General features: G+C 60.9%; 1 protein-coding gene across 20 annotated transcripts in view; it reads left to right on the top strand.

Annotated features, from left to right (window-relative positions):
• The window catches only part of KIF1A (kinesin family member 1A), a 109539-nt gene that overhangs the window by 47105 nt on the left and 47749 nt on the right, over window positions 1-14685 (top strand). For 7 of the 20 annotated variants that reach the window (XM_057301560.1, XM_034955545.3, XM_034955543.3 and 4 more), the window contains exons 11-23: window positions 229-304; window positions 1898-1976; window positions 2903-3045; window positions 3563-3589; window positions 4979-5187; window positions 6450-6529; window positions 6948-7023; window positions 8811-8890; window positions 9135-9241; window positions 10363-10446; window positions 12784-12964; window positions 13039-13111; window positions 13315-13408. In XM_057301560.1, the coding sequence (XP_057157543.1) occupies window positions 229-304; window positions 1898-1976; window positions 2903-3045; window positions 3563-3589; window positions 4979-5187; window positions 6450-6529; window positions 6948-7023; window positions 8811-8890; window positions 9135-9241; window positions 10363-10446; window positions 12784-12964; window positions 13039-13111; window positions 13315-13408 (1309 nt within the window). The remainder of the gene's footprint in view (window positions 1-228; window positions 305-1897; window positions 1977-2902; window positions 3046-3562; window positions 3590-4978; window positions 5188-6449; window positions 6530-6947; window positions 7024-8810; window positions 8891-9134; window positions 9242-10362; window positions 10447-12783; window positions 12965-13038; window positions 13112-13314; window positions 13409-14685) is intronic. The other 13 variants (XM_057301561.1, XM_057301559.1, XM_034955551.3 and 10 more) reach the window with 2 other exon arrangements.

Genomic DNA, 14685 nt, shown 5'->3' with positions numbered 1-14685 from the left:
ATGCTAGCAAGTCCCTGACTGTGGCCTAGAGGAGGCCTCTGGGGTGGCGGCCTGGGGTCTGGGCAGGGAGAGGCCTGGGCAGCCTGAGAACGTGTCCAGCAGAGCGGGCCCCGCCCCTTGCCCAGCCTCCAGCTTTGAGGACCCACTTGGCAGGGCCTGCGCTGGCCCCTCCCTTTCGCTTCCTCTGCAGTGGGCTTGGGCTTGACCTTGAATGTTCCTCCCCCACAGAACAAGAAAAAGAAGAAGACAGATTTCATTCCGTACCGAGATTCCGTGTTGACCTGGCTCCTCCGGGAAAACCTGGGTGAGAACTTGTGGGTTTGCCTGTCCCCAGGGCTCTGATCCCACCCTGGGCTGTGCCCTTCTTCCCCACTGAGGGGGTGCCCAGTCGCCAGCAGGCCTCTCACCCTTTCTGGGCTGAGGCTGGGAGGTGAACCTGGAGGGTCCAGTCAGTTCATGGCTCTTCTGGAGGACCTGGGGCAACGGCCAGCAGTGGGTTAACGAAGCGAGTGTGGGAACCAGGACAGCCCAGGGGGTGGCACAGCACACACCTGCCTGTGTCAGTGGTCCTGGGTCAGGTGGGCTGTGACACCCAGGCCAAGTACTCATCCTTCTCTGGGCCTTGGTTTCCCCATCAGTCACGGGGACCTGGGACGCGATCTGGGAGCTCTGCTTGCTGGATTTTGAGGGGCTGCCATAAACCTCCTCTTCTCCGTCTGAGTTCTGAGCAGTGAGACTTAGATGGGGAGGTGGGAATTGAAACGCACCCGACGCTGATCCCGTCCATCCCGGAATAACCTCAGAGTCCTCCCCAACTGCATTTACAGCTGGAGAGGCTGATGCCCAGGGAGGTAAACTGAGTCTTGGGCTGACCTGGTGAACATAGATGACTGGGGGTCCCTGGCCTCCCTCAGCCGCATGGCTGAGGTGTGCAGAGCCCTGGCTGACCACCTCTGCACCCCACAACTAGCCATGCTTGCTCCCCAGCTCAGGTCAGTATTGCAGACTGCAGCAGGCCTGCGGATGGATGGGCCCCGCTGAGAGAGGAGGAGAGTGTGTTCCTTCACCTGAGATGTGGGCTGGGAAGGAGCCCCCTGCTCCAGGCACACCCAGGTTCAGCCCCAGGGCGGGGGCAGGGGAGTCCTCCCACGGAGGCTTTCCTGGGGCCCGTGTGGTATGTGCCCAGCCCTTCACACCATCTCTTCAGTCCCTATGGGGACCCACTGGGGACCCATGCCCTGGGGACATGGCCCTGAGGATACAGAGTTCCCTGGGGTCAAGCAGGCAAGATCATCTGTCCAGACTTGAAGCACCGCCAGGCAGCAGTCCTGAGGGCTGGCGTGGAGTCAGTGGTGATCTTTTCCGATGGCTGAGGTCACCTAGACAGGATTCCCTGAAGAGAAAGAACACAGTCTGTTCCTCATGCCACGCATTACGTGATGCTTTGATCCTACTAACCTGGGCCAGGAATCTGATGTTAAATACTGAGGAATATATTTCAAATGAAAATGATAGAAGTGCTTGAAAAAAATATTGAACAGAAATGGTATTTATTTTGGAGTAAATACTTTAAAACCCTCCACAACTTTCCTCTCTGCTTTGGGGAAAGGAAGGCCTGATGGTTGTAAAATGGCCCCAAATGTGAGAAAAACACAAGTAAAAGAGAAATAATAGCGGTGCCTGGTTCAGAGATGAAGGAGCAGCCAAGGAAGGCCAGGTCCTTGCTGTTGTCTGTGTTCATGGGGTGGGGGTGGGGGTGGGGGGGGTTAAGCCTGTGACTCAGTTTACCCCTCTGGGCCTCAGCCTCCCCATCTGTAAATGTAGGGGGAAGGGGGGAGCAGACATAGCCCTGGGGCCTAGATCCCCCTCTGGGCACAACCTGGTCTTCTTCCCACAGGCGGTAACTCAAGGACAGCTATGGTGGCAGCCCTGAGTCCTGCAGACATCAACTATGATGAGACCCTTAGCACGCTGAGGTGAGTTCTCCAGGGAGACAGGCTCTGCTTCCCGCTCCCTGGTCTTGGGGGATGGATCCTCTCGTGCTTGAATTAGGAAGCACCAGTGACCAGGGGCGACTCTTTGTGAGGGGTATACCCTGGACTCTGTGAGGCTGGAAGAGACTGTTCTGAGGCTCCTGGGCCTGCATGGGCCCTGTTCTATTCCCTCCATGGAGCCTTTGGGGGTGTGCTTTGGGGCTGCAGGCAGCCCAGGGCCCCGTGGCACCAGACTGGGAGAGCTGTGCCTGCTGGGCGAAGCAGTTTACACTCACCTGCTGGCCGGGGTAACCACTGGGGATTTTTAGATAGCAGAGGGGGCATAGGTGTGTCTTATGGGCAGGGTGGGCACCTGGGGTGGGGAGCCTGGGCCCCTAGCCGTGCTAGAGGCTGCTCGGTTGTTTGGGTCAGTGGTCTCTCCCTTCTTTTGACCGTGCACCACCAGTGCTTAAGAGAAACAAAGGGCGTGTGGCCCAATAGAGGTTCATGTACTAGCTGGAAACGTAGACATGTGCATCGGCTGGTACACGGTGTGAGCACAAGCCTATGCACACATAGATGTGCTCACATTTTCCCACTGGACTTTCTCCCTCTACCCTGGGACCACTGGGGGAGAGGACACCACCCTGTCCCTTCTCACCTGGGCCTCAGTTTCCCCAAGCGGGTGAGCTGGAACTGGGTGACCTCCCTTGTAAGTCTTCTCTGGCCTGTGGCCCCAAATGCCCTCCCCAGCGACTTGCCATGGGGGTGATTTCTCACTCTGTGCCAGGCTGTGCTGGCTCAGGTCCACCTTTGGCCTGGCCGCTGAGCCCAAAAGGCTGGGTCTTGGGCAGGGTTCTGGGCACCCTTGGGACCTGCCAGGTGTGGACCTGTCCCGAGCACAGCCCACAGCCCCCTCTGCCACCCAGGTATGCTGACCGGGCCAAGCAGATCCGCTGCAATGCTGTCATCAATGAGGACCCCAACAACAAGCTGATCCGCGAGCTGAAGGATGAGGTGACCCGGCTGCGGGACCTTCTGTACGCCCAGGGTCTTGGCGACATCACTGACAGTGAGTGCCTGCGCCAGCCTGTCCTGGACAGGGTTGTGGGGCCTCAGGCTCAGGGGCCTCGCAGGTCATCACATCCTCTCTCCTGGGGCCACCACTTTGCTGGCCGCACCCTGGGCTGTGGCAGCTCCACACCGCTCCCAGAGCCCCTCCGGGCCAAATCCCTGTCCCTGCTCCACGTTCCTGGGCAGAAATGCCTCTGGGTGGGAGGCCGGGCGGGGGCCCTGGACAAGGGCAAGTTTCCTGGCCTTGGCCTGGATGGTACCACATGGTTTGGGTTCAATGCTGATGCAAGTGGGCCAGAGACGGCTCCCCTGGAAGCCCCATAGGCAGGCTGTGGGTGCTGGGGTCACCGAGGTCCCCCGCGTTCTGGAGCTGAAGGCCTTCACCACCCTGCTTGTGGCCACACACCCACTGCTGGCCACCCTGGCCTGTGAAAGGCGTGCCTGACCCTCTGGAGACAAACCTGTTCTTCTGTTTCTCTGTCTCTCCCCCTCCCCCACGCTTCCCTCCCCCGTAGCCAACACTGTGCCTGGAGGACCCAAATGTGTGTATTCCCTTTGCTGCTCTCTGCATCTCTGCTTCCAGCCCCAGCCAGCATGAGGGCCTAGGGTGGCATGGTCAGGGAGGGGTGAACCCCAGGGTACCTGCTCTGCTTTCTTCTCCTTTTTGGGGGGCAGAAAGCACTGCTCTCCCTCAGCCACAGGGCCCTGCTCGTAGATGTGGGATTCTGTCTGCCTCTGAGCCCACACTCCTGGCTCCTTCCCACCCATATGGTCTACATGAGAAACCAAAGCAACGGGGGAGTCAGGGTGTCGCTGAGGCCTTCTCAGGCTAAACATGGCCGAGATCAGGTCCTCTGACCTCCTGTGCACCCAAAGGCCTGCGAAGGTCAGGATATTAGCACCAAAGGGCCAGGAGGGCTGGAGGGACTGTCCTGTCCCCAGCTCTTGGCTCAGGCCTCCATCTGCAATGCCATTTCTCCAGCTGACCTGACCCCCCACGCCCAGGCCCTCAACTCTGGAAATGCCAGAAGCTCAGCTTTCACAGCGGATGCTGCCAAATCCCGCCCAACCTTTGTGCCTCCTGGCCTCGGGCCTGGCTCCATGGGGCTCAGTGCCTCCCCGAGCTTGGCTGCAGGGCGCCCTCCACTTCCCCCACACCCCGTGTGGTCCCGTGCTTGCTGCTGCTCTGCTGTGTGTTCGCTTCCGCTAGGAGACCCCTGGCACCACCCACTTCAGAGATGTCACAGCCCCACCTCCCGGGCCTTAGGGACGCATGAGGCCTAGGCTGGTGGGTGAGCTCCTCGTGGTGGAGGGGAAGGGCCTCCCTCATGAGGGTCCCATGTTCACCTCCTCCAGGATGGTCTCTGGGCCAATTTCCATGCAGTGGGCTGAAGGTTAGCACAGCCCGGCCCCACAGCTCGGGGGTGTGTGGTGTCCCAGGCTGACGGTGGGTGTGAGGGGTGGGAGGACAAGCGTGGGGGTCTGCACGGGGCGCTGCTGGGTGACCACGCCAAGCCAGTGGACAGGGTGGGAAGATGCAGGGAGGACAGGCTCCCAGCCCTCAGGTGTGGGGGCTGCAGGGTGGCCTGGCAGTGGGGCCTGGAGTGCAGCTGTGGGAAAGCAAGAAGCCTGGCACAGGGGGTGCAGGGGAGCTTCAGAGTGCCTAGGTCTGTGCCATGCTGCTGCTGGGGAGGGCAGGCCTGGGGGGCAGGCGGGCAAGTGCCCGCCACTGCTGGCCCCGTCCCATCATAGGCAAGGGGTGGCAGGAAGGCCTTGCATGCGCTTGTCCTGGGCCTGGCAGGGCTGCTGTGCCTCGTTGATGGTTTCTGTTTCTTGCCTTCTCTGGGCCCCATCTCTTACTTTCTCCCATCTTCATCTTTTTTCTCTCCCTCCCTCTGTCTGTCTGCCCGCCCTACCCCTCCTCCCCATAGACGTGTCCGACCTTGAGAACAATAACCTTAACCGTGGCGGGACGGTGAATGAAGCCCCTGACCCTCTCTCCACAGTGACCAATGCCCTGGTGGGTATGAGCCCCTCATCCTCGCTCTCAGCCCTGTCCAGCCGCGCGGCCTCTGTGTCCAGCCTCCACGAGCGCATCTTGTTTGCCCCGGGCAGCGAGGAGGCCATTGAAAGACTGAAGGTGAGGGCACCACCTGGGGCTTCAGGGTGTCAGACTCTGGGAGTGGGGAGCTCGGAGGAGTTAGAGAGGCACCCTGCCCTCCTGGGTACAGCCCATCCTCATAGGGCCACTGTGGAGCATCAGCAGGAGCCTCTGGCGTGTGGCCACCCAGGTGCCCAGTGGTCTATCTCCAGACCACCCACAGCAACCAAGGCAGCCAGTTCACTTGGGGGTCCCCAGGCTGTGGGCTGCACAACACTCAGCTGCTGGGCAGGAAATGCCCCTGCAGGACCCTAGACCTGGGTGTCTGGATGGCCTGTGCCCCCACCCATGCCAAGCCTGGACAAGGGAAGCTCCAAGAATGAATGTCCAGGACTGAGACTTCCTGTCGAGTCTTTAATTGTGTGAGTGGGTGCTTGTTCAAGGAGCAGTGAGCTGGATGGCATCTGTGGGTGGAGAGGAGTCTCATCCCTCCCCACCCCGCAGCATCCCCTCCACTGGCGACAGCCCCAGGTCACAGCAGCTTCCTCCCTGGCGTCCTATAGAATTATACTCCCTGAGAAGGGCAGTGAGTGTGGTGCAGGTTCCTGAGCTCCCTCCAGGCCATCCTGTGTTCACACCTGCACACCTGCCTGGGAATAGTCACCACCTCCCACCACTCAAAGGCACAGTGTGCTCCCTGGTGCCCAGCAATGGGCCGGGATCATTTTAGGTTTCCAGACACATGCCCCTCAGTGAATGGCTGTGCAGGGGCAGGTGAGCCACGCGCCTGGAGACTGAGGGGCTGAGGGGAAAAGGCAGAGGCCCCACTGAGGCCGTTGTGAGGAAGGGGATGGGGGCGAGGTTGGGCCTGTGACCCTGGAGCAGAGAGCCCTTCTGGGGTGTTGGGGTCCCACTGGGCTGTGGGTGGGAAGAAAAAGGAGAGGCCAGGCTGATGTTGGGCAGTGTCGTCCATGTCCTGAAGAGGGCTGAGCACCTGGGCCTCTTGGCAGCAGCGAGGATGGCTGTGCTTTAGGAGCCGAGGCTCAGAATCTCCCAGGAGCATTTGCTTCTCTTTTCCTTCCAGATTTGTTTTGCGTTTTCTCCATTCTCCTGAGTGTGGCTAAGGGAAAGACAGACATTCTCTGAGCTTTACCTTGGTCTTCTGGATGCCTCGTTGCCTTGTCGGGCCCAGGAATATGGCGCTTGTGCTTTGCAGCTCCTTCTCCTGGCACCCGTGTCTCCATTGTCCTCTCCCTTGGCCCCAGCCCCGGCAGCTCACTGTGCTCTGCCTCAATCCCCAGGAAACAGAGAAGATCATAGCTGAGCTCAATGAGACCTGGGAGGAGAAGCTGCGGCGGACAGAAGCCATACGGATGGAGAGGTGTGCAGCGGGGAAACTGAGGCCCAGGGGGAGGGGTGCAGCCAGTAAGCCCGGAGCCTGGGCAGGATGAGCACTGAGCCCTGCCCTCCAGTGCTGGGCACCTGCACCATGGGGTGGCCACATCCCAGCCCAGGGCAAACCTGTTCCCTCATCCCCAATGACCCCCACCTTGTGTACTGCTGGCTGCTAGCCACCAAGGCCTGAGAGACCTGAGGCCTGATAGACCTGATCCCTGACCATGGTGCAGAGGGGCCGGTCCCATCAGCAGATGCCCTAACCCAGTGACCAGATGGGACACGCATGGGCACCACCCAGGCCACGGTGGCCACAGGCCTGCTGCCCCCATTGGTCAGCCAGGGCTGAGGCCAGTGCTGGAAGCCTTGTGGAGCTTGTGCTGACCTCAGCTCTGTTCCCCCAGGGAAGCCCTGCTGGCCGAGATGGGTGTGGCCATGAGGGAGGATGGCGGCACCTTGGGCGTATTCTCTCCCAAAAAGGTAGGAGCTATCTCAGTTCTGTGGTACTGCCCTCATCTGAACAGGACCAGGTGAGGTGCTGTCTCAGATAGAGCCAGAGGGGGCTCCTGGAAGTAGGGGAGCACGGTGGGGCTCTGGCCCAGGCACTGGGGCTGTGAAGCTCACCCATAGTCACACTTTGCTTTTTGTGGAGAATTCTGTCCCCACATTCTCATGGTGGGGCATGCTGGTGGCTTTGGGACATCAGATGGGTCTCTTAGTGGCCTGGAGTGTGGACTGGGCTCTCCAAGGTCAGAGCAAGGCTGAGAAGCCAACACCCAGGCTGGAGACTGAGACACGAGGGGTCTGGAGCTGCCCTGGAGCCTGTGCTGCTCACAGAGCTGGGTGCCAGCTGCCTTCTTGGAACTCAGCTAGAGTCAGGTCTGACTGTTCCAGTGGGGACCCCTCTTTTCCCACCAGGCCAGGCCTAAGGGGTCTTTCAGCTGGAGGCCCTCAAATGGCACAGAACCCCTGGGCAGCTGCTTCAGAGTGTATATGACTCCTGTGCCCCCATCTAGCAGCCCAGGTGGGGCATGGCACAGCAGCCCAGGTGGGGCATGACACACACACTTGGGAAAAAGTCTTTCTTGTGGTTCTAGTCCCCAAACCCCACACACCCACCCCAAAGATGGCCAGGACATGGGGACAGACACCTGTGTGTCCATAGCTTGGGAGGGGCTGGGCAGGGCTGTGCTCCAGGCCGCCGGCCCAGCACGCGCTGAGGTCCGGAGGCAGGAAGGGCCTGAGAAGAGCTGTAGGGAGATTCCAGTCCCAGGCAGGGCCGGGACAGGCAATGTCCTAATGGGGCTTCACTATACACGTCTTCTAGACAGGCCTTTGGTTTGGTCTGGAATGGATTGTTCCCTGCACTGTTTCAGACCCCATCCCCTTCCTGGAGGGATAGGGTGGAACTCCAGGGGTGCAGCTTTATTGGTTGCCCTGGGTCTGGGCACTGCCCAGAAGTGGGACCACTGGGGACCCCCTTCTTGAGAAGTTCAGTGTTCTTGGGAGTCACGAGACGTGCACAGGCCAGTGGGGTCCCAAGGCTGCAGCCCCTACTCAGCCCCAAAGCTGTGGGCACAGCCCCTCCTGGCTGGACATCTTCCCCACTCAGGGGGCAGGGACAGCTGGGGATGGTCTGTCCCCTTCGTCCAGTGACGAGGTCTCCACCTCTCTGCATGGGGGTGCCTCAGGTGGCTCATCAAGGATCCCTTCACAACTGCTTCACTCCCCAGACTCCAGGGCTGAGCCCTCCATGGTCAGTGTCCTGATCCTTCTTGGCTCTTGGCTCCCACTGGTGAACCCACGGTTTCTGGGCTGTCTGAGCTGGAATGGGGTCCTAGAACCCCATTTTACAGTCCAAAGCTGGGAACCCAGGACCCCATGGGACAAAGCCTGTGGTCTGCACATCTGGGGGCTCACCCCAGCCTCAGAGGGCCCCAGGGCCCCCACATGCTGAGAGCTGGGGCTGTCTGCCCTTCTGGAAGCTCAGCTTCTGCTGCAGTGCTGGGGCTGCTGTGCCAGGCTTGGGTGTATGCGGGTGGTCGGGTCCCACCAGCCTGCTGCTGTTGGTGGGCTGGGCCTTCGGCTTGAGCTTTCTGTGTTCCTCATTTTCCTGGCTTGGAGTGACTAGCCTGGTGGCACCAGCCAAGTGCGGGGGCAGGGACCCTGGTGGTAGTCTGGTGCCTGGAGAGAGGTCGGAGGGGGGTGTGGCCAGCATCGGGCTCCTGCCCCTCTGCAAGAGAGATGATCCTCCTGTCTCCCTGCAGACACCACACCTCGTCAACCTGAACGAGGACCCGCTGATGTCTGAGTGCCTGCTCTACTACATCAAGGATGGGATCACCAGGTGAGAGGGGACCTGGCAGCCACTCCAGCCTGGCCAGGCCCTGGGATCTGGCAGGGGAAGGCTGGACTCCCCATTCCTGCTTCTGCAGAGGGGCCACTGAGTTTGGACTTCCCCAGCGACCCCACTGATGTCTGCGCTGGGTGTTTCCCAAACAATCCTGGTTGGGCGTCCCTGGAGGCCAGTGGGTGGCGTCCTGGGTGTATTGGGTCCCGGCTGCCGTGCTGATGGTGCCCCCACCCTGCAGAGTGGGCAGGGAGGATGGCGAGAGGCGGCAGGACATCGTTCTGAGTGGGCACTTCATCAAGGAGGAGCACTGCGTCTTCCGGAGCGACTCCAGGGGAGGCAGCGAAGGTATCACCAACCTACCGTCCCCACCCGCACCCATGCCCCTGTGCCGTGATGATCAGGCCTGAATGAGGTCACCCTCTCCCAGCTTACCCAGCACTAAGTGGGTCGCAAGTCATACTTCTAGGCAGGACGTGTGTGTGTGTGTGTGTGTGTGTGCGTGTGTGTGAGAGAGAGAGAGAGAGAGAGAGAGAGAGATTTGGAGAGAGAGAGAGATATTTGGGGCCAGCCTTAAAAACAACTTCCATTAGGTTGGTGCTTGGGAAAATGCCTGGTACTTTCTGTGGCCAGGGGTGGCTGCTGCCTTAGGGAGCTGAGCCTCCTTGAGGGCTGGAGGTGGGGGCACAGGTGGGCTGCTGGCCGGGAAGCGTGTTGGGGCCCAGGGTGGAGGATGTTCATGGCGGGAGGACAGTGAGCCATGAGGATTGAGCCCAGATCTAGGGTGGAAAACTATTTCCAGACCTTGGTTTCCTGTTGGCTGTGGGCGGCCATCTGTCCGTTTCCCCTGCCTGCCCAGTGGTCTCCCTCCTGGAGATGACGTGGGGCTGTCCCCATTGCCTGGTGCTGCCCAACTTGGGGATGGGCCTGCGGTGTCAGTGTGCCGTCACATGGCCCACAGCCCAGGCTAAGGGCATCTCCCGGCAGCATCCAGCCAGCCTCTGGCCTGCAGACCTGTGACTGACACCCACTGTCCAACTTGGCCACCTCAGGATGATGGCCCTAAGTGGTGCTGGGACGATTGGCTCTCCTGGAATTCTCTGACTGCAAAGCCCTGCCTACCCTCTCCTGTGGGACGGCCCAGGCCCCATTAGCTGGTGTTTTTATCCTTGTCCACCTGGGGAGCTGGACAGGGCCCTGGGTGATTCGGCCCAGCACAGCCTCTTGGCTTCAACGTGGGCACATGCATCCTCCTTCTGGGGATCACTTTCTTCCTCTGTTAAGTGGGGTGAGACCCCTAAGCTCCTCTGAGGCCCAAATGAGTGTTGCCAATGGTCACGGCCTGTGTAGCAGGGAAAAGAGAGGCGAGAGGCCTGGAAGAGGCCATGCCCGGGGGCCAGGTAAGCTGAGCTGCTGTAGGTGACAGCCCCTCATAGTCCTCCTCTCTGCCCCTCCCACCTTTCCTGTAGCTGTGGTGACCTTGGAGCCCTGTGAGGGGGCAGACACCTACGTCAATGGCAAGAAAGTCACAGAGCCCAGCATCCTGCGGTCAGGTATGGCTGGGGACTCCAGGGGCCAGTCAGGTAGGCAGAGGCATGAGGCGAGGCCTCTGTTCCCACGTCCAAGCCACCGCCTCCTGTGCACTGTGTGGGACGGCAGCTCTTAAGGGCCGCTGGGCAGGTAGGGGAGGGGGCTGCGGGTACCCAAGCAGCTCATGTGCCTCCCCAGTCCCCCAACTCCAGGAACACAGCACTACAGGCCCCATTCACACAACACAGGGGCCCTGAGACACTGAGTCCGTGCTGTGGGCTGAGTGAGGAGCCAGGGTGTGCCTGCCTAGGAAGAAGCTCCTGCCTCCTGGCCCAGGACTCTGCCCTGTCGGGCTGGTCTGGGGGATACAGGGCTGTGGACAGGTGCTTCCCAGAGCTGAGGTGTTGTGGAGCTCAGTGGGGTGGGCTGCTCCAGTCTCTGAATGCAGCACCCCGGGTGGGGTTGGGCTCTGTTCCCAGACACTGCAGTGTCTGTGATGTTCAAACACGTGCAGGCACATGTGGCATAAAGTCCCTTCTTTAGAGAAGTCAGACAGGGGGCCCTCCTGAGTGGTGTGTGACTATTGCCCACGCAGTTAGGGTTCTGCCAGAGAAACAGCAGCAGCCTGACACACAGACATGGCTGTAGACATGTACCGAGATGTAGTGAGATAACGTACAACCATGTCTAGGTATAAAGAGATTTATTTCAAGGAATTGGCTTATCAGATGGCGGGGCTGGTCAGCGAAGTTTGAAATCCATGGGCAGGTGGCAGTCTGGGAACTCGGGGCAGGCTGGGAACTCAGGGCAGGGTGGGAACTTGGTGGGAGTGGACTCCATCCGCTGGGTTTCTTCTTCCTCAGAGGAAGCCCCAGTTTGCTCTTAGGTCTTCACCTGCTTGGATGAGGCCCACCCCACCGTTGGGGGCCTCCTTGATTTCCATCAGCTGATTGCAGGTGTGGAGCACATGTGCAGAAACCTCCACACAACACCCAGGGAGGGTGTGGCTGAATCATTGGGTGCTGTGGCCTGGCCAGGCTGACATAAAAGTGACCATTGGCTTGGAACAGGGGAGACCCTTTCCTAACCCTGTCTTAGGGGAAAGCAGAGGGGGTGAGGAGGGGCAGGTGACACCCAGTGGCCCCACTTCTAGCCCATCTGCCAACCCGCGAAGGCTTTCGGAGGAGTCTTCGGGACTCAGGAGTCCTGCCTGTGGGGTCGCTGGGCAGGAGGGCAGGACACACTGAATGTCCTGAATTCGTGGGGTGGCCTTGTCATGGGGAGTCGGTGTGGCTAAGCCTGGGCGACAGCTGGTCAGACGGACAGAGAGACAGCTGTGCCCATTCTCCCTGCTTGTTTTGGGGTTGGCCCTGGTGCCTGTGGGGCTCAGGGCAGGGCCTAGGCTAAGAGAGGCCTTAGCTTGGGGTTTCCCTCCCAGTGTCCGAGGTGGGCTGCATACGGCCTGTGGACAGGGAGGACAGAGGAAGTGGCCAGCTGAGAGCAGCCAGCAAGGAGGTGCTGAGGGGGGACAGACCTGCAGGCACGGGCCACCTGGGTGGGAGGCAGGGCAGAGCCGGCTCTATGGGGCCCCAAGACAGACCTGCAGCTACTAGGGAAAGTCAGAGGGAAACTAGGCCATCCAAAGAGAGCCCCTGCAGGCAGGACTGTCCCAAGACAGTGAGTGCTGCCCTGGAGGGCCCTGCAGATGGGGCAGCCCTGAGGGGGGTCCAGCCGGGTGCTGGGGTGGGAGGGGCTGGACTGATGCCCATGCCTCGGTGGCCCTGATGCTGAGGCTCTGCAGCCACCTGTGCCTGCTAGTTGCCATCCCTGCTTCCTTCTTGTGGTCTCTGGACTCCGGACCCTGGACCCCAGCCCTGGGCACAGGGGACCTGCCCCAGCCCTGCTTCCAGTCTAGTGGGGGAGACAGATGGAAGGGAAGGGTCCTGCGCCCTGCAGCAGTGCTCTGTGGAGGGCCCAAGTCCAGCTCTGGGGGCACCGGCCCCAGACGGGATGTGAGAGGGAGGGTCCTGGCTCCCATGTGTGCACGGGGGCTTGGAGGCAGGAGGCAAGTACAAGGCTGGCCTGGGGAGGGGCGGGGACACTGGAGCACAGCAGAGGCCCCAGATCTGTGGTTTGCAAATGTCACTGGATGCTGAGTGGAGAGTGGCCAAGGGTGGATTTATGGGGAGAGTGAGGAGACACATTCAGGTCCCAGCGAGGGCTGAAGAAGGAATGGCTGGGAGCTGGGGATGGTGGGGTGCCTGCACCCGTTCCCCTTTCTCCTCATGCCTCCCCGCTTGAGACCATCAGGGACCTGAAGATCCCCATCCCCCAAGGCCACCTGTCCCTCTGTCCCCCAGGAAACCGCATCATCATGGGTAAGAGCCATGTGTTCCGGTTCAACCACCCCGAGCAGGCCCGGCAGGAGCGTGAGCGCACGCCCTGTGCGGAGACCCCAGCTGAGCCTGTGGACTGGGCCTTCGCCCAGCGTGAGCTGCTGGAGAAGCAGGGCATCGACATGAAGCAGGAGATGGAGCAGAGGTGAGGCGGAGGCCACCCCCATCTGCCTGCTGCCCCTCCTGCCCTCCTGTGCTCACCCCAATGCCTCCTTGCAGGCTCCAGGAACTGGAGGACCAGTACCGCCGCGAGCGGGAGGAGGCCACCTACCTGCTGGAGCAGCAGCGGCTGGTGAGTGACGTGGCCCCGCCCTCCCTGCCCAGCCCCCACCCACACCAGGGGACCCCTGTCCTCCCACGCCCCCACTCCCTGCTTGCCTGGCCCCATCTCTTGCATCTAAACAGTGGGATGTGGTGAGGCCCACTATCTAGGCGCAGTGCGAGAGGCCCAGGCAGGTAGGGCCGTAGTGGAGTCACAGGCCTTGCTTTCTGCAGGACTATGAGAGCAAGCTGGAGGCTCTGCAGAAGCAGATGGACTCCAGGTACTACCCGGAGGTGAACGAGGAGGAGGAGGAGCCCGAGGATGAAGGTGAGGGGTCACCGGGCCGGCACCTGCTGCGTCAGGAGGGTCTCAGCATGGAGGTGGGCAGCCCTGGGCCTCTCCCTGGAGGTCACTGGTCAGCACTTTTGCCCTGGGGTCTGGACCTGTCTCTTTAGGGAAAGACCTCCTTGCCCTGGGAAGCACCGTGGAAGCAGCAATCCGGGAGGGGGGATACTGTGCCACAGCTGGCAAGCAGCTCTGCACACTCACGCACTGGCGTGTGTACACACATGCACACATTCACGTGCACACATGTACACACGTGCACACACATGCTGCCTCTGACAGGAGTGGCTGGATGATGATGGGGAATGGGGCTGGTAGGGGCTCACCATGCTCATATGCGTCCACTCTTCCCATCCTGCTGACCACACGGCTCATGGGGCCCCCGAGGAAGAGTCCACTGTGCACATCACCTCAGGATTCCCTCAGTGAGCATGTGCTCCGGGGGCCAACCCAGCTGACCTCCCACAGCTGTGGGCAGAGGTGGCCCACATGCAGGTGGGGAGGGGTTTGCGCCCATCTCAGCCTCTGGCCAGGTGGTCTGCAGCTTTGTGCTGGCGTGACCTTGGCCTCTTCCCCTGTTTGGCCTCATTTACCCAGCGAAGCTCCCTCCCACTGCAAAGCTCAGGCGTGCCGGATTGGGGGCAGCCAAAGGTGTGTAGTGCTGTGTTGGGAGGAGGGGTGGGGCCTCAGCACAAGGACAAGTCCCTCCTTGTGTCCCTGCTTGTCCTTCTCTCAAGGGCCCAGTGGACAGACAGGGCATGGGTCGGGGAGAGAGTGTATGGGCCAGGGCCACCTGGGAGCACCTGGCCTGCCCTCCTGCCTCCTCTCCTGTGGGTCCTGCTCCCCACTGCTGGCCCCAGATGGTGTGTGGCTGTCATTGACGGTGTTGCTCCCCCAGCCACTCTGATCTTCAGCCTGACTCACAAGGCTGCTCGTGGCGGCCTCTCCTTTGGGGCACGCAGAGCTTTTCATGTTGCCCACTGTGACAGAGCTCTCTGCCGGTTTCTTCTTTCTGTGTACCCAAATAGTTAGTGTGAAACGGGCGGGGGGGGGGGGGGCGGGGGCAAGCACAGAGCTCTCCCAGCCCAGACCCAGAGTGAGAGGAAGCCTGGGGAGAGAGGGGCCTGTCCACCTCTGGCCTCAGTGACCACAGGGGGAGTAACCTTCCAGCCTTCCATCTTGTTACCTGATAACCACCCGGCCGTGATGTACACAGAGCACAGGGTCAGCTTAGGCAGCCCCATGGAGTGGCCGACCAG

This window comes from Pan paniscus, chromosome 13, assembly GCF_029289425.2.
Source record: "Pan paniscus chromosome 13, NHGRI_mPanPan1-v2.0_pri, whole genome shotgun sequence".
NCBI lineage: Eukaryota > Metazoa > Chordata > Mammalia > Primates > Hominidae > Pan > Pan paniscus.
The sequence above is the reverse complement of the archived record's forward strand: the minus strand, read 5'-3'. Positions and strand labels throughout refer to the sequence as shown.